The sequence below is a fragment of the Trematomus bernacchii genome, unplaced genomic scaffold (genome assembly GCF_902827165.1).
Source record: "Trematomus bernacchii unplaced genomic scaffold, fTreBer1.1, whole genome shotgun sequence".
In the NCBI taxonomy this organism is placed as follows: Eukaryota; Metazoa; Chordata; class Actinopteri; order Perciformes; family Nototheniidae; genus Trematomus; species Trematomus bernacchii.
Genome location: NW_022987429.1, coordinates 1,524,480 through 1,548,189, shown reverse-complemented (window position 1 = coordinate 1,548,189; position 23,710 = coordinate 1,524,480). Strand labels below are relative to the sequence as shown.

Sequence of the window (23,710 nt, the reverse complement as noted above, 5' to 3'; positions counted from 1 at the left end):
ATAAGTAGCCTATATGTCTCAAACTATTTGTATTTTTGGCTTGCATAAGTTTGCTGTTAGTACTTCTGCATGAATTGTATTTGAAACAGTGCACCTGTGCCATATTGTACAAATAGACTACTCTAAAACATCAGTAGTGCACATTTAAAAACTTGAAAGTTTAAACCCTATAAACTCTTTTAATGCCCTCCATGATGTCAAAAGGAGTTGTTGGAGTTAAAATGGGCCTGCCCTTGATAACAATACCTTACTGTGTCAGATTTGTTCCTGCACAGTATACTTATCAAGCGGAAAATGATTCCCCCCTCCGAAACACTAAGCACTGTTTTGTGCTGTCCTCAAGTGAAGCTGGGTGTATTCCACTGACACAGGAGCTAAAGCTAACCGTGTCAGAGAAAGACCGGGGATGTCACAGGCAATGCTTGGCATTAGCCGTATAATGGCCAGGATTTGCTGATAAAGCAGGGGCCTCACATTGGCAGTCTTTAGTGACTTAAGTGGGTCGCTCTTCCATAGCCGCTGGGGCCTTACAGTATATCCATCCCTCTATCTCTCGGCCTAACTGGCTGTGTCTCTTTCAGATGTGCTTTCCCCTTCAGCTTATTTCTCTGAGATGTTAATACAGAAGGTTTTTTAACTGATTCATGTGATTTCAGCAGCCATTCCACACAACAGTTTGGCCTTGTAATGAGCTTAGAATACATATCTGCCTAATTGAAATTAGGAAATGTTCTATCAATTATACAATAGGATATTTTTACAGCAGACATTTGAGCTGTCATGTCAGATCAATTCAACATCCCAGTAAACCATGAGAGTGTAGCAGGGAGCCGGCATGCACAATACACGGATGCTAAAAGTAGAGCCCCTAGATCTGATTCAGCCAGCGTGATTTATTTTATTTACACAAGTTATTTTTCTGATAAGACGTCTCAAAAGTCATTGTTTCTTGTGTGAAGGCAACTCTATTTATATATGTTCTAAAATAAGTAACATACAACTGTACATATAGACAAATACAAATCAAAATAATAACTCATTGGGTATACAAATAGTATAATTTGTAGTTTGGATACACTGCATGTATTTCTCATTAAATTAATTACCAGTTGAATCAGTGCGACCTTATTTCCCCTTAAAGATGTGCGTACATGGGTGTCAGTGTATTATATTTTTGATTTGCTTTTAACAAAAAGAAAGCGGGTTTTAAAATAGTTGTGTTCTCCTAATAATATGCCATCTGTCACACAGGAATATGGTAAATTCTAAGTAAATAAGACGTTTCTTAAAATCAAGGTGACACCTTTTGACATTTTTTTCCAGACATGCTTTTATTTGTGTGATGACATTTACCTCATCTGACATTTCTGTTGTTTGTCAATTATCTCCATGAAGACTCACGCCTTAAAGAGACGTCGCCGTGAAGTGACATGACAGCAAGAGGGGAAACAAATGAACCCAGAAATAAAAATGTAAATATGATTTCAATTTGCAAATGTTAGCTGTCTATATTTTTGTTTAACTCTATGCCACTTATAACACATTTCCTATCAAGAAGATATCTGCAGAAAAGTTACACAAATACAAAATATAAGATGGACTGTTAAGACTTTTAGAAATGTAGATAGCATATCCTCCAAGTTGCAAAAAGCTGAGACAATTACAGAGGTTTTAAAGTTCAAACACAAAGAGGAAATAAAAGATAAGTAACTTTAGATATTCAGGCAAAAGGCCCCAAGAAAGCTTTACAAATCTGGAAGCATGTCACACATTTTAAAATGAGGATGTCTAGTCACATAAACACCCGTCACAACTCGTCCTCTGTCCGTTGATCTTCCTTACTGCTTTCGTATTCTTGAAAAGTTTCTTTGGGAGGAGGGGGTGTGGTCTAAAGTGCGTCATGTCTGATTGATAGCACGCACGCAGAGGAGACCTACATGAAGGAGAGCACCAATTTATTTTCCAGTTTAAATAGAGACGGAAAAGCAGAGGGAACTGCCAAAGGTATTCATTTGATCTGAATGGAACTTCAATAAAACAAATTCCTCCGACAGCTATTTCAGTTCTGCACCGAGAGGCATTCCCCAAACAACCTTTTGTCTTGTGTCCTGACAGCCCACAACTGTTATTCAAGCCCTTCTCCCCATTAAATCAATATATAATATTACCAAGGACGAAATTTGGGAAGCCTGACCACATGAAGCAGATACTTCTCCACGGCTGATGACAGATTCAGCCATTTGTTTTCTGAGACTTTTAGCCCGTCTTCCACACATTACAAGGGTATTTAATTCGGACTATTGCTTCACATTGATATGAGTACCAGGATTAATGTATAGCTGCCAGATTTGATGGATTCAGAGAGATGTGTCTTGATGTTACTGCAGATGATGTATAAATAAATAAGTGAATTACATTTAGTATAATTGTGTGCACTTCTGTGGTGTTTCTCTTTCGATCAAGTCTTTGATAAATAAGAAAGAAAACAACCTCTGAATGTAATCTGAATGAAAATGAAGTACCTTTTACATGTAAAAAAGTATTATTCATAAAGTTAGATGAATTTGTGGACACACATGGACTTTTACATGCTATGAGACTGCCATCTAGTGGCCAATTGTGTCATTTTCTAATTGTCAATATCTTTTAAGGCAGGGGTGTCAAACTCAAATACACACAGTGGGCCAAAATTAAAAAATGGGTACTAGTCGAGGGCCGGACTGGTTCAATGTGTATTGCAAAACGTATTGACTTATTGCACATATTAAACCTGGAACTAACAAAGCTTAAATGATTGCCTATAAAAACAACATTAAATAATCAGTTGCATTCATTTCTTATGGCTCTATCTGCAGAGTCATTTCTTATGATTACATTTCTCCACAGGCCAACAACAGCTTCAAAAAAACTATTTCCCTCAAAGAAAAAAACAAACATGCCCTGTTGTCGCAAGATAAAAAGTGTAGAAGGAAACATCCATTGAAACTCAGTGTGCTGCTCTGTGATGCTAGTTCAAGCCAGATACTTGGCATCTCATCTCGGGTGCAAGTTCATCAATGTTTGGGCTCAGGCTCTGAGCTGAGGAAATCCTCAGGATTGAGTGAAGGTGTGCGTGCAATATACCGGCGGGCCAGATCTAATAGTTATTAGAAATTATCCTGCGGGCCAAAATTAAATCCACCAAGGGCCGGATTTGGCCCGCGGGCCTTGAGTTTGACATGTATGTTTTAAGGGAAAGAAGCATTTCGATTTTCACAAAAACACAGCAGAGATAAGCAAAATATAATTACAATGATATTGAATGTTGATTCTTCATCTGTCTGTAATGTTAAACTGTTTCCACTGTGGGTGTAGTCTCCTCTGGCCACAGATTGATTACAGTGCGGATGCTAAAAAAAAAAGAAAGAAGAAAAACTATTGTGAGTGATACAAGGAGACCCAAACACTCTCACTTCCAGAACAACTTTAAAAACGAGTGGCAGCAAATAAACCAGGTCTTACCCTTTCCCTTTTTTCATATGTTCAAAGGCCACATTAATTTTCTCCAGTGGGAGTTGGTCGGTGATAAACTCATCCAGCTTCAGCTTCTTATTCATGTAGTCATCCACCAGTTTAGGCACATCCTCCACACTCTTCCAATCTGAAGAAAAGGATCAAAACTCATGAACCACTACATAGTGGATATTAATAAACTCCAAGAAAAGCTTTTTCCCCTCTCTTTTGGATACATTTTTTGTAAATTATATAATATACCAGCAGTCTTCTTAGTGAACTTGTTGTTGCAGGCTTGAGTGACTCAAGAAGAAATACTTTACTTTACAAGCTGAAACGTAAGATTAACTAAGAGGTATATGGCAATTTAGATGACCATTTATTTCTTGAAGTCATTATTTGGTCAAAAGCACGTATAAATATTTCACTGGTTATATCTTAGTTTTTCTGGTTTATGTCATTAGAAATGTAATACTTGGTGATTATACAACACTAATGATTTGAAGACATCACCTTAGTTCTCTGAAAACTTCTCTTGTGATTGACCTACTACCGTTGTTTGACTATTATTATTCTTATCAAATCACAAATCATTAATTAAAGCCATAATCAAAACATTAAGACCCAAAAAGAATTGCTAACATCAACTTTGCACTAGAAATGCGACGGCTGAAACACAACATTTTATATTTTAGGGTGGATCTTGACTTGTTCAGTCTTCATGTGAACAATGATATTTCCTTTTAAGTTTTCACTTATCCTTACATTTCTTTATCATGCCACTAACAAACAATTGTTGATGAAGCATTGGCCATTTTTTTCCTTGAAGTAACAGGCCTTGTAACTTATTTTAAATTCACCTCCAAAATAAGTCCCCTTCAAGGTGCGTCCCATCAGGAGCTTTTCAACCTTGATGTTTATTGCCTCAGACTCCGACCATCCTACAATGACACAGGTTCCGCAGGCATCTCTAGTGGACTCGAACGCAGAGGTCTAGGACAACACACAGAAGCCATTGTGTCAAATAATACTCCTTTTAAAATGTATTAACAATAATCAAACTAGGATCAGTGCATCATTTTGACAAACTTATTATCAAACAATGTGTACATGCTGTATTACAAACCAGCATGTAGTGACAGAGTACTGATTCCCACATGGTACCTACTCTACATTTACACCTGTACACCCACCATAACAACTGGACTCCCGACACACTCCAGAGCGTAGTCCACCCCCCCGCTTGTCAGGTCCAGCAGAACCTCCTGGATGGTCTTGGCATGATTTTTGGGGTTGACACATTCAGTGGCTCCGAACAGTCTGGCTTTCTCAAACCTCTCTGGGTTTACGTCCACGCCAATGATCCTGCTGGCCTTAGCAGCCTGGCAGCCCATGATGGCCGCCAGTCCGACAGCTCCGAGGCCAAACACGGCACACGAGGAATCTGCCTCGACCTGGATGCACACAATGTGGGAGTCAGTCAACCAAAAGCTGTTTAGGAGACATCTGATGAGACCACTGTATCATGTTCAGAGATAACTTTCATATAAGTATACATTTTCTTAACACATTGATTATAACATTTTTATTTATGTTATCTTTAAGAGGTCCATTTTTATTTAATGCAATCATGTGTTTAAGCCTAAAAACATACTGTATGTCAGATTTGTTTAAATAAACGATTTTTTGCGCTTTTTGAAAGGAAAGATTATTATCAGGCACGCAAAAATTCTTAAACATTATTTAAATTGTATTCACACTTCTACATTGTTTTAGGGTTAGATTTTCCCCTACAATGCTATTGAGCAATCCAACATGTATGCAATATTTAAAATAGTTAGATAATTTCCTATATGTTGTGTTTAGGTCGATGTTATACACAATAATCTTTACCATACCTTTTCAGTCTCTTACACCAAACTCTTTCTAAACCCACTATGCTATGAAGTATACTTCAGATCTTATCAGACTACCTTTATGTCCCAGGGGGAAATTAGGTTATTTGTCCCTTGCACCATTTTAGAATAGAATGTGGTGCCAATGTTATCTACTGACATCTAGTGGGGGAAATAATTAACTGCAGCCATGCTTTGTACCATTAATCAAACTGGGGAAACACCTGACTAATGTCACATACAACATACAACTTAAATGTTTTTCTTCTTAGTGGATTTGCTGTGGCATGTCCGTAAATAATCTTTGCATCTGCATCCCTCTTGTTCACACTACAGGTAGGGTTCCTCACACAACAACCACAGGATGGTATCAGAGCTGGCGAGCATTCAAATTATAATTTGAATGCATCTATCAGGCAGATGTGGATCCTCTTACCTTGGCTGCTTTAACCGCAGCACCATAACCGGTAGAGACGCCACACCCTAGTAGACACACTTTGTCAAGCGGTGCATCACTTCTTATCTTTGCTAGTGAGGTATCTGGGACCACAGTGTACTGGGAGAAAGAGCTGACTCCAAGGAACTGGTACACCTGCTGGCCCTTGTAAGATATCCTGCTAGTGCCATCAGCCATTACACCCGCTTGTGTATTTGCCCTAAAAAACACCAAAAGGAAAACAATGAGTATTAAAACACTATAAACACAAGAAAGATGTGTATGTGTGTAAATGTATTCATGATCACCAGTTCTTCCTGCACTGATTGGTTTTGGGACTCAGACATCGTTCACATTCCCCACACTGTGGCAGAAAAAGAGGAATAACTTTGTCCCCTGTGTAAACAAAAAAGTACTTAAGTCAGAGTTAACTGTCTTGTCATGTCCCTATTCTGCTTCTTTGTGTGAGCTGTAAGATTCACCTTGTGAGAATTTTGTGACTTCAGGGCCGACGCTCTCCACTATTCCCGCTGCTTCATGGCCGAGAACCAATGGGAACTGTCTGAACTGTCCAGTCAGGTATTCCTGGTCTGTGTGGCACACGCCTGAGGCAATAATCTGCATAAACAATGTCATTCATGTGACTCAATTTTAGGAAGTATACAGAGGAAGTCAGCTGCTTTCAAATACTTCCTGTGTGGTTACATTTGTCACTGAGGGAAATTCAACATTATCACATGTATCCAGGTTTATTATTTCATTCTTATATAATTTAACACATTCTACTACCAATCATTCCCACTCATACATTTCCACCTGTTAACACCTGAGTGTTTGCTCTAAGTACCTCCATTTAAAACTACATTTTGAGACATATTTTCCTGCATTACAGACAACTTTGGGGTGATCTGCTGACCTTGATGCGGACTTCATGCACTTTAGGTGGGGCCACCTCCACATCCTCAATGGTGAGAGGCTTCCCAAGCTCCCATGCAACAGCTGCTTTGCATCTGATGACCTAAAAGAGAAAGTGGATGTGTTGGTTATATTTGTGACTTGACAGGTGAATTTTTAGCTGGGCGTGGTTCGTTGTTTTGTAATGACTGTGTCCCTGTTTTCACACCATAGTAACCTACGAAAGGAACACAATGTTCGCTTCATAGCAATAAACTCAGTTTATACTACTTAGATATGAGATCTACAGGCTAGTTTCATTTCTTACCCCTGTTGTTGACATAGTTGGATGATGTTATTCAATAATTAAATGCCTGAAAAAAGAAGAAGAAACAATATTAGGAATATAGACACATGCGTACATCAACAAGCCTCACAGAAATAACTTTGTGCCATAATTGACAAAGTGTACAAGAAGTTAACTTACACTGACCGAGTCTCTGCTTGTTTCGAAGAGACAGTTTAACATATGCCCTGCTGCCGGTCCTGCGCCTTTAATACATGTGCGGTAGAGAAGCGACTTTACGATAGTTCCCGACACTGGTGAAAACGTTTACGGCAGCCCTTGGCCACACGTGTTGTCATCGCATGGGAGTCCCTCGGAGTAAATAGCTGCAGTTAACCGTTCGCATTTGTGAGTAAGCTGCTTTAGTTGTGTGTAGACAGTGTTACAGACTTTTCAACGTTTATATTTTGAAACTAAACTAATATAGCTTAGTTTGTGGTGAAATGCAGCTGGATTGTGTTGTTTAAAGACAGAATTGGGTTAGCATGTTAGCTAAACGTTTGCCTTGCTGCTGGATCCACGATGTTAGCTCGTTGAATGCATTGAATTCACTGCACATTGTTTAGCTTCGGTTGGTCAATGCTCACTTTAAACAACCACAGGTTTTGTTTTTGTTTTGTTTTAACTAATTCCTTTCTTTTTCGTGTTTATCACTTAGGATTTGAAGAAAAATGTCTTTCAGAGGAGGTGGTGGACGAGGAGGCAGAGGTGGTGGAGGATTTAGCCGAGGTGGAGGAGGTGGATATGGAGGAGGCGGAGGAGGAGGAGGCCGAGGAGGTGGATTTCGAGGGGGAAGAGGAGGTGGATTCGGACGTGGTGGTGGTGGTGGCGGCAGAGGTGGTTTTAATGACTACGGACCTCCAGAATATGTTGTTGGTAAGATCATAAAAGCAGTACTTCTGTTAAAATCTTGCAAAAGCTGCCAGCAAGTTAGAGGTGGGCCCAGCTCCAATGTTCATCCTAAGCACTAAACACTGAGATGAGAATATCAGAAGAAATGTAACAAACAATTTGCTTCACGTTGTTAAAAACATTTTTGTATCCTTGCAGGTCTCTACCACTAGGGAAATTATTAGAAAGACACATGTAGTAATGAGTGTATATACTTAAAGGCTATTAAGCTTGAACAAAAAGGCTATTAAGCTTGAACAAAAAAGTAGTTTCTCTTGTGTTGCTTTAAAATGTTATTGGCATCACTGTTGTCCAAAAGACAATTAATGTTTGGGTATTCAGAAGTATGCTGGATTATAAAACTGTGGAAACCTTTTATTAAGGGCTAATAGTCAACATGGGGATGCATATTGGAAATAGGCCTTTTTTGTGATGTCAGAACACTGTATACCTAACTAACTTGTTCATTGTATTTCCTCTCTTCAGCTGTGGGAGAGTTTGTGCATCCTTGTGAAGATGACCTTGTGGTCAAATGTACAACAGAGGAGAACAAAGTTCCCTACTTCAACGCCCCAGTTTACTTGGAAAACAAAGAGCAGATCGGGAAGGTGGATGAGATATTCGGCCAGCTCCGCGACTTTGTATCCTTTCTGTTGTTTTAATCTTGCGTGTGTGGTGAAATAAAGTACAGGTCAACTTCTGGGAATTATATACAAATGTTAAGCTCAAATCCTGTTAAATCCTTAACCAAATATTGCAGTATTTTTCCGTCAAACTTTCTGAAAACATGAAGGCGTCTTCCTTCAAGAAAATGCAGAAGGTATGAAGACATTTATTTTCATACTTAAGAGATTTTCCATTCCTCTATATTACACTTTGTTATCAACACTATGTCTCTTTTAGTTTTATATAGATCCAATGAAGCTCCTCCCGCTGCAGAGATTCCTCCCCAGGCCGCCAGGAGAGAAGGGTCCGCCCAGAGGAGGCCGAGGGGGTAGAGGTGGAGGTCGTGGAGGTGAAGCATCCAAACTTTGTCTCATATTAAATATTCCTGTCTGTGTCCTAATCTGTAGTTCATGATCCTAAAGAAGAGGTTTTTTCCCCAGTTATTGTGAATGTAAAAGGTTTTTTTAGAGCATGGCTTGTATGCATAGCTTTATTAATTCCATTTTTGTTTCAGGTGGTTTCCGAGGTGGTCGTGGTGGAAGCTTCGGAGGTGGACGTGGTGGAAGCTTCGGAGGTGGACGTGGTGGAGGCTTTCGAGGCGACCGTGGTGGTGGAGGAGGCTTCAGGGGAAGAGGAGGCGGAGGAGGACGTGGATTCAGAGGTTTGCTCTTTTTCAATGTTCTGCGAACTTAAATTGTTTTTATGGTGTGAAAGGTAAACATTTTTCTGTATTCGTTCACTTTCAGGTTCAAGATGATCTGACGGTGATGGTCTGGTGTCATCCATGTTTTGTGCTACACAAGCAAGAAGGCTGCGTCTATGCCAGTGCGTTGGCTGTTGGACTCCGAATATGGACATTGCCTCTGTTTGTAGAACTTGAATGGATTATCCCTTTTTTCTTTGTTTCATTTTTTTACCAGTTTTGAATATGTGATGGATTCTTTTTTTAAAGGTTCATATGTATGCGTGTGTGAAACATAATGAGGACCTTTTTAGCCTTCATGGAGAGTTAAGGGGCTCCTTTTATGTACAGGCTTATCATTATTCTGATACTTTCCAAGTGTTTGGCAATGAGATGTTTGTACTTTGACAAAGACTTCAAGAGATCCAATCACAAACCTCAATGTATTATTTCCTCCAATGTGTGGGAAATCTTTATATGCTGTTGGTTGAAGACATTTTAATACCCATAATTTGTATAATCTTAAGCAGAATGTTGTCACATTTTTGTTAAAGGCCTTCATTAAAAAAAAAACTTTGTACTTGTCCTTTTTTTATTTATTCTCAGACCTTTTATCAGAATGCCAAGTGTCCTCACACGTTTCCTAAGTTAAAGAATATTCTAAAGTCTACCTCCATTATAAAAATGTTTTGCTTATTGTTGATTCACTTAGGTGTTTGAGCATTACTGTGCAGAACTCTACACTGACTCCATCAGGTTACACACATAGTTTGGATTCCAGTCATGGTCAAAAATGCGACAGAACAAAGTGGAAACTTGAAACCTGCAATGCACATACAAATGGTTTTACAAGAGTAAGACTTGTGGTTCAAAGTATCTGATGCTCATGGATTTTAATCATTTAATTAAGAAATAAATGGGTGTGAAAGTAATTTTGTGTAGTAAAATAAGTATGTTCTATAAACTGGATGTTGGGGCTTTTTAGGAACTTCAATATTACGAAATTATAGTAACTAGAATTAGCAAACGTATGCAGATTATACCTATTTTTATACACGTAAATATCCTCGCAATCCCACATTCAGTAGCATAACATGAAGACCTAACACTTTTCGCGGTTTGCTCAGTTTTCACCAATTTGTTCAAATGTCTATTTCCAAGTCTTAGGTTGATCTTTCACTTGTCTTGTAGCTGAACGAAAATAAAATACTTTTGTTTGTGGCGCTGACTTACGTGATACACTGTATGAAATATATAGTTATTTTTAATTACAAATGGCTGTACAATCGGCCATACCATTTCAATATTAAAGAAAAACAACCCACAAAGAGATATTTTTTGGGACAGACTTGAGCAGCCTAACATCTCCTGACTGACATGCATTTCCTGCGGACCTGCGTCATTCTTACGCCGTATATTCTCGTTTCTGATTGGTCCGGAGATTAACTCCTTTACGGCCGCGCAACGCCCCACCCTCTTGTGCTGAAGGAACGAACATGGAGACAGCTGGGAAAGTAAGTACTTTTCGCACACAATGTACAATGCACATTTTTAATGCATTATTTCATCACGTATGTGTCGTAACGTTTGCAATAATACACCTATATCCTAAAACATAAGGCACTGTTTACTAGCGTGCACCCATTCACGTTCGCTGAATGAAGAAGTACAAAGAAAGAATCAGTCTTCTATTATGGATCTGATCTTTGGTCCGTCATTAGCAACTGGTATGCTCCAATGCCTGTCCAGTGAGATATCTTCCATTCGGACTGGTGAAGGAACCGGGAAAAGTAATTTTGGTGCACCATAAATCGCAGTTTCACTCCTTTAGCATCAGAAACTTGAAGTATCTCAAGGGATTAATGGTATTACGGTACGTCCACACAGCAGCGTTAAAAAAATCTTGGAGGTGGGCGTATCTGAAGCTTGGGGATTTTTTGCGAGCAAGGCACCAACAACCAATCACATGAATCTCCTGCCCCCGACATAGAAGCAAAAAAGCCGAAGTAAACTGGATATAAACTCCCCAAACAGGCGAAAACATACCACTGTCTCTGCCACCTCCCTCCATGCCTGGCTCCTCCGGTTTATATCCCGGTAGGTAAATGGGACTGGTCATAAAGCACCGGGTGATTCCCTACCGCTAATTTATTTCTCCTCCATTTTTTGGAATATGAGGAAATGACCTGCGGTATGTCTCTCCCAGCATACACGCGGTTTGATTGGCTAGCGCTTGAACTGTCAGATTTGCATACACGATTGGCTGACGCTTCCACCTCAGCTTCAAAAGTTGAACATTGCTCAATTTATCCTGAAAATCTCCGCTCTGCTGCCTCAGCGTTCCAAGATTTTTTTAACGCTGCTGTGTGGACGGGCCGTTACAGCACAACCTCACCCAAACAGTGAACTGCGGATCTCTAGATTTGCTTTGCATAAGCCTGGATACAGTTCAAAGTTCACTATGTGAAAAGTTCCACCTGTCACCCAAACTGTGACACCTCATTTAAACCCAAAGCTACTGTTGATCAATTACTTTGTACAAGCATTGTTTGGATAAAAACTAACAAATACACTTGCTTTGCCTTCAGGTCATCAAGTGCAAGGCAGCTGTTGCCTGGGAAGCTGGCAAGCCTCTCTCCATTGAGGAGGTGGAGGTAGCCCCACCTAAGGCGCATGAAGTTCGCATCAAGGTAAACCAAAGCATTGCATGCTTGGCAATGCAACTGAGACTCTAGCTGCTGTGTTCTTTTGATTCACATTACAAAAAGGAAATAAGAGACCACAGTTTTTAAGACTTGTATGATGTTGATGTTATATAACTTGGGTATGCCTTAACTTATATGGCAGGTAATTAAGATAATGCTAATATCAGGCCTAACATATTTTATATCCCCCCCATGTTTAGCAGTTTTGTCTGACATGAAGTTGACCCTGTGTTTCTAAGATCTTCGCTACAGGGGTGTGTCACACAGATGCCTACACTCTGAGCGGCAGTGACCCCGAGGGTCTCTTCCCCGTCATCCTGGGCCACGAGGGCGCTGGAAAAGTCGAGAGCGTTGGTGAGGGTGTGACCAAGTTCAAGCAAGGTATGGAGCTGCATTACAATATGCAATATACATTATTAAAATTGGTTTTGTTTGATTTCTAATTATTTACAATCCTCTTTCTCCAAGGTGATACTGTTGTCCCGTTGTATGTGCCTCAGTGTGGTGAATGCAAATTCTGCAAAAACCCCAAGACCAACCTTTGCCAGAAAATAAGGTAATTCTGTCAGACTTATTTATGCAAAAAGGTATTCACTAAAGCACACACATCTGGATGACAAATACTAGGTATTGCACTGAAGAAGATGAAAAAGACAGAAACAAATAAGGTCTGAACATAAGATTTTGATCCAATAAATTAAACAATTTAATACATACATTATCATCGGTGCATTATATTTTGTGTGAGCTCTGATTTTTTGTAATTAGTTATGCAACCTTGAGATGGTTAGCAATCTGTTTTCAGCAATAAAACAGATGTTTTAAAGTATTTCTTTGTGGCAGAACTTGCAACCGCAAAAGTTGTACTCACAGCCTCAGGTGCCCCACCCCAGGGAAACCAATTCAAAGCTCAGTCATCATTAGTTGGAGCCTCCGCCTGCCCTGCATTAAAGTACAGAACCATTGGGTTTCACCATGCGTTAGGGCTGTGCAATTAATCGTATTTTAATCGCAATTACGATTTTGGCCTGCCACAATTACGAAAACAACATAATCGAAAAAAACAATTATTTTGCTTTGCTAGGTTGTGACTGTGCACTGCAACATATTTGATCTAATTAATTTTGGTCTCATTTATTTGTATTTATATATGTTTAGTAGCTTGGGGAAGTGCGCTTCAAAATATTTGTTGATCTTGTTTATTGGTATTTATTATTTTGATATTATTTATTTAAATGTATCATTTATATTATTTATTTTTGTATTGGTTTCTCAGTTGAATTATACGTTCAGGGTAATCAACAGTTAAAAAGATACTGTTCAAATTATTATTTGTATTTGTTTTAAAGTTCAATAAATAGATTTTTTCAAAGTCAATGAATAATCGTATTTAATAATCGTGATATCAATTATTTACCCAAATAATCGTGATTATGATTTTTGCCATAATCGCACAGCCCTACCATGCGTACATGAAAATAAATCGTATTTTCCCCGTGCTTTCACCCTGCAGAGTCACCCAGGGCCAGGGCCTGCTTCCTGATGGCACCTCACGCTTCACTTGCAAGGGAAAGCAAGTGTTTCACTTCATGGGGACCAGCACCTTCTCGGAGTACACTGTGGTGGCCGACATCTCTCTGGCCAAGGTGAACGACAAGGCTCCCATGGATAGAGTGTGCCTTCTTGGATGTGGCATTTCTACAGGTTATGGTGCTGCTCTCAACACTGCCAAGGTGGGTATCACAGGTGCTTCTGATAACTGAAAAACAATGTTTTGCCCAAAGGCTACGATGAAAAGAGCTTAAAATGTTGTCAGTGTGTGTATGTGTCACTCTGAAATAGGGCACTTTATGAATCATGCTGATTTAATGTGAACAAAATCCTTTTTGCCTATAGTGTCTGTTGCCCTCTTTTTTTTTTTTATAACCATATTTTCGTGTTGACCCCAAAGAGAACTATAATATTTGTATAACTAAATGTGACAAGGCCACAAGTATGCACACAACTTTAAAGTTCACTCATACATTACATTTGATACATGCAAAGTTATTCAGTGAATTCTCACATTGCTATTCTCCCTCATGCACTCTCAGGTTGAGCCTGGCTCCACGTGTGCTGTATTTGGCCTCGGAGCTGTCGGTCTGGCTGTTATTATGGGCTGTAAGGTCGCTGGGGCAACCAGGATCATTGGTGTGGACATCAACCCTTCAAAGTTTGAGAAAGCCAAGGAGTTTGGAGCCACTGAGTTTGTGAACCCCAAGGACAGCAGCAAGCCCGTCCAGGAGGTGTTGGTGGAGATGACCGACGGGGGGGTGGACTACTCTTTCGAGTGCATTGGAAATGTGCAAATCATGGTGAGACACTTTGTTTTAAGTGTAGTAACAAATAGCAATAAGTAACATTAACATACAATGACCTGTTTTACCATCCTTGTTGTTTGATAGACGTACATAGTAGAGCCAGTGCAGATTTACATAGTGTGTATTCAATGGATGGCACAAGCAGAATATAAAACAGTTTTCATGGTTGGCAATTCATAGAAATCCCAAATAATGTCATTTTATTATTTCAGAGAGCTGCTCTGGAGGCATGCCACAAAGGATGGGGCGAGAGTATCATCATTGGTGTTGCCGGGGCTGGACAGGAGATTTCAACCAGACCCTTCCAGCTGGTGACCGGCCGAGTGTGGAAGGGCACTGCCTTTGGAGGTGACCTACTGTGTTAAATAATGACTTGTTATAATGAGCATTAGTCTGTTCGCAGTTCCAACGTAATGCAAGTCCAAAGGTTTACATTGTACTGGGCCCAATGCAGGAAGCAATAAACAAACACATTTCCTCTTATATTTATTACTATCCATAATTGTTGTTATTTGTAAGTCTAATTTAATGTAAGAGAACATTTGAACAGTGGTCAAGAGCACACTATCCAAGAAAATGCATCTTGTCCAACACGAGGAAACATAAGATTTGATTTGAGAAACATTCAAATAATGCATGATCAACATTTCGTAAATGTTATGTTTTATGGTAATTATAATGATTGGTTTATCAAGTTTGTCTGCTGCAGAAATACTGTAAATGCTTTGATCCTTATTAACAATATAAAACCCCTTGGATTATAATTGTGCATACTCTGCTTTTGAATGGCTTACATACTGCTCTTAGATTTCTGTCTGTTATTGTCCCAGCTGCTTACGTGACTTTTCTTACAGCCTGTAAGTGGCATCTCTCCAAACGTGGGGTGTAGCAGAGTATCTGCACATGGCGCGACAGCTGTCCTTTTATAGTTTTTAGGGGACTTAACCTATGCTAATTTGGCATTCAATCAGCCACATGCCTCCAGTTTACGAAATTTAAGTGAGCTTCCTTATGCACACCTGGGGGAGAGCAGATTTCGATAGTTAATAACATTTGGTGCATCTGGAGTTGAATTCTTAACACTGCTGCATTATTCTTCCACCCTTTTTGCTTTTAAACTGTCAGGTCGTGTTTCCTCATCTTTGTGTTCTGCTATATTCAAACAAGTTCTTTGGTGTATTCTCTTTATTTGTCTCTTCCCTGTGAGAGTGAGCTCTCGCCCAATCTACGGGGAATTATTGAATTCTGTGAGCTGTGCCATCAGTTCATCAATCTCCTGCCGCCTCTCCTTCAACTGCTGTCTTGCCTGATCAGCTTTAGACTTGGCCTTAGCTTACAGCTGGTCAAATGAATCCTTTAGGATCCCATGCTGCTCTAGAAGCTGATCCCACTCCAGCTCGGTGACTTCTTTGTACTCTTCAAAAGGCCTGAAGGATGCTTTGAGGTTGGACTGTCTCTGAAGCTTTTAGATTATACCTGCCGAGACGGTATCTACAGGAACAGGGTTTGAAGAGACTGCTGGAGTCTTTCTGTCTCCATGGATGGTCCCTACCTGCTCAGAAGCAACTTCGACTTAGCTTAGCTTTCACCAATTATCAAGAGTTGACAGTTGACAGTTCTTGTCTATCTAAGGCTTAACTTCTCAGCTGTATATTCAGTCCTCTTTGGGTGACGTTTAATCTCCTCTCTCCAGATCTTTATCTCTTCTTTCAGCTGTTCGATCAGAGTTTGCGATCCTTGTCTGGCAGTTCAAAAGTTAGATATTTTATTTTGGTTAAAATTGCTTTTCCCAGGGCCTTTTGGTTAAACATTATTTGTATGCAGTGTAATTTTTTGGCTAAAGGAAATGTTGAGTTATTAAACTCATTTGAATATTTACCCCCAGGATGGAAGAGTGTGGAGAGCGTTCCTAAACTGGTGGATGACTACATGAATAAAAAGCTGAAGGTGGATGAGTTTGTGACCCATACCCTGCCCTTTGAGAAGATCAATGAGGGATTTGACCTCATGCATGCTGGGAAGAGGTGAGTAAAGTTAATTCATGCAGTCATTTTTCTGCTGTTCTGTTTCATTAAATATCCTAACCTTATTATGTTGTGTTTTCTCATTACAGTATCCGCACAGTGCTGACCTTCTGAAGTGCCTAAAAAATACAGACATCCTTCACATTGGCCTTTAAACAATCTCATTTCATAGTTGCAGCACTTGATGTCTTTTGCACTTGTTTATATGACAACATTTCAGTATTAAAATGTCATTTTTAGTAACAGCATAATCATGTTTGAAACAAAACGGTTATTAAACATTTTTTGAAAAATAATCATAGGTTTCTTTTGTCTTTTCTTGCTCATTTGTTGACTTTTAAAGCCATGTGACTGCATCTCTTAGAAGGAACATTAAACAATGGGTCTCTTTCAGCTTCTTTTAGTCACTCAATAGTTGAAAGCATGAACGACATTAATCTTATCCTCGTTACAGTATAACGTACCACATTCATACTCAATGCACATTATGTAACACAATGTATCCCCAAAAACCTTGCCAGACACTAAATATTGCATTAGAAAAAAAGAAAATGTAATATGATCATGTTTAACATAATGTAACATTTTAAAAAGAACAGATACTTGAGTTAACATATTTTAAATGAATGTGGAAGTAGGGTATATTTTGTATTGACTCTTGGTAAAGTCACTGTCTGAGATAGCATAACACAGGCTGATAGCATCACAGGCTTCATTCTGAATAAAAGATAAGTAATAGATGTAATCACACTAGTATTTGCTGTTCTTGTGTAAACATGTCTTTTATCACCCAGAAGAACATGGTTTAGCAGTGTATGTTTTCACCAAGCCTGCACATTTGAGACATGTACGATATGTATGGGCTAAGCCTCTAACATACTTCAGGAAGGGTGTTAGACAGACTGAGAATGGCCCTTGGGTTTATCTTATGTTGGTACAATGTGACCCAGTGACGTGCAGTAATCATCAAGCTCTCATTTGCCAATATTTCTTTATGCTGGCTGTGGTCTTAGCTGCTCTCATACATACTACATAACAAGTTAGAATTCAAGTTTAACAGTTAGAAGTAGGAATTTAGCCCAAATATTCTGCCACCGGTTGTGTGGTATGTAGTGGACATTTGCATCTTTATCGTCTCATTTCGTGCCATTTATACAGGTGACTTGGGTTGTTGGAGAGGATGTTTCATGTCTGCTAAGATGACCTTTAGACGGTGATTATAATCAAGGGCTTCATAAATAAACCTGATCTCCTGGCGTTGCAGGTATCACCTTGGCTCTCTGGGTCAACCATGTAACATATTGACATCATCATTACTGCTATTGATTCATTTATACTGCAAAAAGCTCACATTTATCTCACTCAAACAGATTCCCTTGCCTGGCCACATGTTCCTATGATATATTGATATTCAATCAGTTTTATCGTTCTGTAAGCCTGGATTTGTACTGATAATTTCTTATTATCTTATTTCTATAAACATTTGTAAGCCACAAAAGTACATTTCTAGTTTTACTATTACTTTACATAAATCTATTTTGCACACATTTCCACTAATATGATTGGATTTTTTTGATCTAGTAAATGTAAAGTAAGTAGTAAAATATACTTAAAGTACTCATTATGCAAATTGGCCCATTTCAGAATAATATATATGATATGTTTGAGTATAATTATTGATGCATTAAAGTGTTATCGAAGCTGGTAAAGGTGCAGCTAGTTTTAATCACTGTATACACTGCAGGGTAGGGTAGCTTGTGAATGTTACTCCAGGTGTAACTAAAGTCTGATTTAAGTGTTGATTATATTTCACACCATTATTCCAAATCTGGATCCAAGTAACTAAAGGTAGTAAATAAGTGCATTAAAGTACAAATACACGATGTGCCTCTAACTTGTAGTAGAGTAGAAGTACAAAGTAGCAAAAAAGTGGAATACAGCGAATAAGTCAAATGCAAGTCCCTTAAAATGGTACTTAACTACAGGAATTCACAATTCAATTCACTTGAGTAACAGTACTTGTGCCCCACTCGGTCCTTCTACAGATACAAGTGTGATTAGTCCGTCTTTCTGCGCATGCGTCACGTGGAGTACCAGGTGGCCCAATCAGCTAGTTTAACCCTTTTTAACACAGGCCAAAAAGCTCAACGTGATTTCGGATCTCTGTGATCCAGAAGATGGCGACCGCTCTGGTGGTGAGTGTAATGCAACACACTGTTGGTTAAATCACTCAATGTGGGCAACTTAAACTCTTCAAACTACTGTTTTCCTATGTTATAAATGCTACAGATAAAATACGACGGCTATGAGAACTTCCTGTTAAAAACGAGACTTGCACAGGTACTCGGTAGCCCAACGACGTTGAATTAGCATAAATATGCGCTTTTTATCTAATATGTTGTACCCAAAATTCGTCACCCTTTCAACCGTCTCATGGAAACTTCTACACACAGAGAGCTACACGTTAGTACTAAGCACTGTGAACAAATATACTTGACTTAAAACGTTTGTTTGATTTATGCTATAAGTATAGGCAGATAATTTGAACGCCTTTTTACATGTCTTAAAACGTGCAAAAAATGCTACATTATGTGAAGACGTTTTCCACTTTAGAGGGACACGTCAGTACGTTCATTTGGAGTTACTTCAATCTACTTGGTTCTAAGTTGTACCATTTATTGTGTATGGTCCTTGAACGTGTCACTTGGTATGGTGTATGTGTAGATACTTTTTTAAATTTGTACAGTACATTATTTGCTAAAACGTAAGTACAAAAGCAGTCTGGTTAAATATTTTAAAATGATCATAAAAACAACAATTCAAATAAAACTTTTATCTAAAGATATTACATATTTAATACATTCTGAATTACCAAATGAGAATACACAGAAGCATTGGATGTATAAAGGTAAAACTGAGAGAAGCTATAAAAAGAAAAATATGTACAAAAACGATTGTAATTTTTACAAAGGACAAGGTACAAAAAAACCTCAAAACAAAAGCAATCTGGTCAAAGTATTTTTTTTCTACATAAATCTCCCGAACAAGGGTTAAAAACAACAATCCATACGGTATTTTAACTAAAGAGGGAATTAATTTGGTCTGAAATGACAAATGAGAATACAGAGAAGCATTGCAGGAATAAAAGTACAACGGAGACTATCTGTAAGGAAAAATACTCAAATAAATGTTATCTTCCCACACTAACTGTCCTTTCTTGTTGTCTTACTTGACTGTTTGAAGAATCCACTACATTTTTCGTCACTTCTGATGTTTCTTTTTTTTAAATCTTTTGTACTTTTTTGTTCCTAGTTGACAGCTTCAGCCCCTGCTAATCATGGAAAGGAAAAATGTGAAACGATCATTCAAAAGGTTATGAGTCCTGAATCATACATCAAGCATCCACTACAAAACAAGTAAGACCAAAGATCTATTCACTTTAAGTCCTTTTTCACAACAGTCAAGCAGGTATTACTCAACATGAGATTCAATAGTATTATAGGAAATGTGTGAATCTCTTGTGAAACTAATTGTGAATGAGAAATATCACTTGAGGGAAAAACATGTGATTTGTATGTAGTAAATCTTCTTTAATTTGCAGGTGGGCTCTTTGGTTTTTCAAGAACGACAAAAGCAAAACATGGCAGGCCAACCTTCGTCTCATCTCAAAATTTGACACGGTGGAAGACTTCTGGGCGTAAGTTTATCTTTGTGATATGTGACCTTAGTAAAATATATAGAAAGCAAAGTTTACTAATATAGGAGACAACTTTAATCATCTAAATGTAATGACCTGTATCACTCCACCAAAAAGCAGTGTAACATTTTGGAAACTGGGTCTTCTAAAAGTTCGTTTTTTTGTTTTGTTGAAGCCTTAACATCTGTGCCAGTTAATGTTCTTTGAAACGAGATACATTTGATTGATCACTTGTCAGTTGTTTGCAAAGCGAGAAGTTTTCTGAACCATGTTTTTAGCAAGCCTGCCAAAAAGGTTTTCTTTTTAAATGCAGCTCAGTATAAAATATCCTCCTTCTTTCCTAGACTATACAATCACATTCAGCTTTCCAGTAACTTGGTCTCTGGCTGTGACTACTCGCTGTTTAAGGTAAGAGTGCTTTTATCTACCAACTGTGTTTTGTCTTAGCTTCCTCTGTTTATAGATGTCACGCTGATGCAAGGGGATTGTATAAAGGGATACAATGTCAGTTTGTCAAGGGCTTTGTCGAAGTTAGACTCTAATAGATGACTATTTTCTACCCTTTTTTATCACAGCTATGTTCTGCCTTTGTCTTGCCTTTTGTTAATTTAATATATATGTTGGGATGTATATAGTGCAGTAAGCTCTGAACTTTTATGTTGCTGCAGGATGGGATTGAGCCCATGTGGGAGGATGGACGCAACCGAAAAGGCGGCCGCTGGCTGATAACTCTGTCCAAGCAGCAGCGTAGAGCAGACCTGGATCGCTTCTGGCTGGAGACGGTGTGTTCAGTCCTGTCCACTGTCTACTCTGACTATACCTTTGATTAGTTCTATCTTTAGGCCTTCGTTAGTACATTTAGTTGCATCTCAGCCGGAAAAGTCCAGGTGTAAACGATAGAATTAATGACTGATGAACTACACTTTGTTTCTATGGTTTTAGGTGTAGAACGGAGCCCTTGTTAATGGTATTAGTAACACCTGTGCATTTCCTACTCTGACAAGTCAAAATGTCTGCTTTGAAAAAAAAACATCAACTACTTACTGCCATTGAACAGGAACTGCTTCTCAATATCGGTGTATTTTTAAATGATGTCTTTTTTTTCCCTTTCTTTATTGCAGCTCTTGTGTCTTGTGGGTGAAGGTTTTGATGAACACAGTGACGATGTGTGTGGAGCCGTCATAAACGTTCGCGCCAAAGGAGATAAAATAGCAGTATGGACCACCGACTACGAGAACAAAGATGCCATCACACACATCGGGTGACTGAAAGATTCCACACCTATTTAAAAAAAAAAAAAATAGATGCCGAAAAAGATACATTCTCTTATTGTAAAGGAAATATCTACCTATAAAAACCTCAAATTAGTTTTTTTAACAGTACAGAGGTAGATTTCCACCTATTAGACAGCTGGACCAAAACCCCCAGTATTGTGTTTCAGGTTTTCAGACCTGTGGAAAAAATCTCTTTGTTGCAAAAAATGCATCTTTTGGACAGCCTAAGCACACTAGTTTGCTACAGCAGATTATAGTAATGGTAAATGGACTGTACTTATATAGCGCTTTATCCAGTCTTTAAGACCCCTCAAAGCGCTTTACATACTACATGTCATTCACCCATTCATACAGAGCAGTGTACCTTACTCTAGGACCTAACATTCACACACCGTTGGCCATGCCATTGGGCGCAACTCAGGGTTAAGTATCTTGCCCAAGGATACATCGACATGTTGACTGCATGCGCTGGGATCGAACCCACAACCTTCTGGTTGAAAGACGCACTCCCTCGCAGCCACAGTGGCTCTGTAATAAAGGCATTAGTGAGGGAAATCTATTTTGTAGAAATGTTTCTGTGTACATTTGCTAATATGCAATATTTTTCTTTCTGCCTTTTTTTTCTTTTATAATTTCTTTCAGACAAGTATACAAAGAGAGATTAGGAGTCCCTCCAAAAGTGATCATCGGGTACCAGTCACATGCAGACACCGCCACCAAGAGCGGCTCCTCCACCAAGAACAAGTTTGTTGCTTGAGGAACACAATCCTCAACCATGTCTTTCTGTTGCCAGTTTGTTTTCTGTAACCATTTGAAGTGAAGATTCATTTGTTTCCTTTTCTTTGTCACTTTACCAAAGCTTGTGTTCACGGTGAGAGTATGTGCAGATAAAACGTTTTACTATTGTCTAAAAAACATATTGTTTTTTGTGGTGGTTGGGCTAAAATGAGTAAAAGATGTTTTGATGCCCAGATTTCATTTTCAAAAGCAACTGCATATTTGTAAATCATTTATTTCAATTATCCCTCCTTAGTGCATGTCAGTTATTTTCTTTAAGAACTTAACATTAAAGGCAAACAAAAAAAGCACTGGCACTGTAACTCCAGACAGTCAATTTACAATATGTTTTGACATCTTTGTGCATTTGTTATTCAGTTTGACCAATTATTTAAATGTCCTTATGTTGCAGAAAAGAGTTCCTAGATGGTCCTGTTTCCTTTCAGGCAGCTTATATGTAAAGAGCTGAATCAATGTTGAAGCGCAGGAAATATATTTAACAGGACTAAATATTTTGATACATATTGTTGGTTATGCTCTTCTGTACATGCTTGAGTTAAAATTGAACTTATGTGACCTGAGTTATGTGTTGTGTTGCTCTACTGATTACATGAAGTTTTCATAGTTTATTTCCACTCCAGATAAAATGTTGTAGGTGGTATAAGCAAAAAAGTATTTGTTTGCAGGGACTGAAATGAGCCTTAAATGTTACAACCTAAATGTACAAAGGAGTGATGTACAATAAAGTGGGCTATGTTAAAACAAGTTTTCTTTTTATTTTCAACAGATTGATAAATGTAATGACAATTTAAGTTGTGGTTTTGGGGAACTATTTAGAAAAGTACAGGTATATGTCTTTGCTACACTGATATTTTGTGTTAGGTTTGTTCACATTTTTTGTAACTCCTATTTAAGGTATATAAAGGGATTTATGTTGTAGCTACAGTAATTTATGTCTCTGCCTTTGGACCTTTATTAGGTTTTACAAATTGCAGTTGGATTTAAAGGGGTTTAAGTAATCTATGACATCCATCGATCGCTTACTTGAGAAGAATAGCAATACAGCTCCTGCTCCTATCAAATAAGCCTCCCTGTAATTGAACCAATCAATCAAGGCCCATTTTCACACGATAGACACCTAAAGGGAAATTAGAAGAGAGATCCACAGAGATGTTTCAAAAGGTCTTAAGGTTAAGGGTTATCCTCAACACAAAACACAAGCAGCCTTTTTAGTTGTGTTGCGGTTGGTAAAAAACAATGTGACATACTGTGGCTATTGGAAGAGCAGTAAACCTTGCCTGGTGGATTTATTTTTAAGGTGGTTCTATTCTCAGTTCAGCTGTAACACAAGATCAAGTAAATTAACTCACTGCAGGTCCAGTAAATCCTTCAGGCCTCAGATGTTTTCAGATGCCCTCCTGGTACAGGTCGAAGAGATTATTTGTCCATTTATTGCAAGGGTGTGTGTGTGTGTTACATAAAGCAATTACGTGTCAGTTTTATAGTCCCTCTAGATGAGTACAAAATGTGATAAAATATGTTAATGTAATTAACTGTCTGATAATGTAATA

At 38.5% G+C, this 23,710-nt stretch overlaps 4 protein-coding genes across 5 annotated transcripts; 3 read left to right on the top strand and 1 right to left on the bottom strand.

The window, feature by feature from the left end:
* Window positions 1–1,304: 1,304 nt before the first annotated feature.
* LOC117491028 (alcohol dehydrogenase class-3-like) lies at window positions 1,305–7,297 on the bottom strand. Of its 2 annotated transcripts, none has more exons than XM_034140854.1 (11): window positions 7,211–7,297; window positions 7,046–7,091; window positions 6,740–6,841; window positions 6,306–6,441; window positions 6,132–6,219; window positions 5,824–6,043; window positions 4,686–4,946; window positions 4,353–4,485; window positions 3,502–3,640; window positions 3,291–3,389; window positions 1,305–1,933 (listed from the first exon to the last, which is right to left on the bottom strand). In XM_034140854.1, exons 2-10 carry the CDS (start codon window positions 7,058–7,060, stop codon window positions 3,329–3,331), a joined length of 1,155 nt encoding a protein of 384 aa, XP_033996745.1. In that variant the 5' UTR covers window positions 7,061–7,091; window positions 7,211–7,297; the 3' UTR covers window positions 1,305–1,933; window positions 3,291–3,328. The 2 variants fall into 2 exon arrangements, with proteins under 2 accessions (XP_033996745.1, XP_033996740.1); XM_034140849.1 differs by having other exon boundaries at window positions 7,205–7,284.
* On the top strand, window positions 7,295–9,882 carry gar1 (GAR1 homolog, ribonucleoprotein). The gene is made up of 7 exons (XM_034140881.1): window positions 7,295–7,411; window positions 7,722–7,939; window positions 8,441–8,595; window positions 8,715–8,774; window positions 8,858–8,969; window positions 9,135–9,281; window positions 9,367–9,882. Exons 2-7 carry the CDS (start codon window positions 7,735–7,737, stop codon window positions 9,375–9,377), a joined length of 690 nt encoding a protein of 229 aa, XP_033996772.1. The 5' UTR covers window positions 7,295–7,411; window positions 7,722–7,734; the 3' UTR covers window positions 9,378–9,882.
* Window positions 9,883–10,720: 838 nt separating this feature from the next.
* On the top strand, window positions 10,721–16,687 carry LOC117491042 (alcohol dehydrogenase class-3). Its single transcript, XM_034140867.1, has 9 exons — window positions 10,721–10,816; window positions 11,891–11,992; window positions 12,247–12,388; window positions 12,476–12,563; window positions 13,521–13,740; window positions 14,101–14,361; window positions 14,580–14,715; window positions 16,253–16,391; window positions 16,481–16,687. Exons 1-9 carry the CDS (start codon window positions 10,799–10,801, stop codon window positions 16,503–16,505), a joined length of 1,131 nt encoding a protein of 376 aa, XP_033996758.1. The 5' UTR covers window positions 10,721–10,798; the 3' UTR covers window positions 16,506–16,687.
* Window positions 16,688–18,521: 1,834 nt separating this feature from the next.
* eif4ea (eukaryotic translation initiation factor 4ea) lies at window positions 18,522–22,879 on the top strand. The gene is made up of 7 exons (XM_034140837.1): window positions 18,522–18,586; window positions 19,704–19,807; window positions 19,993–20,088; window positions 20,433–20,496; window positions 20,757–20,870; window positions 21,210–21,349; window positions 22,005–22,879. The coding sequence occupies exons 1-7, from the start codon at window positions 18,569–18,571 to the stop codon at window positions 22,117–22,119; spliced, it is 651 nt and encodes a 216-aa protein (XP_033996728.1). The 5' UTR covers window positions 18,522–18,568; the 3' UTR covers window positions 22,120–22,879.
* The last annotated feature ends 831 nt before the right edge of the window (window positions 22,880–23,710 follow it).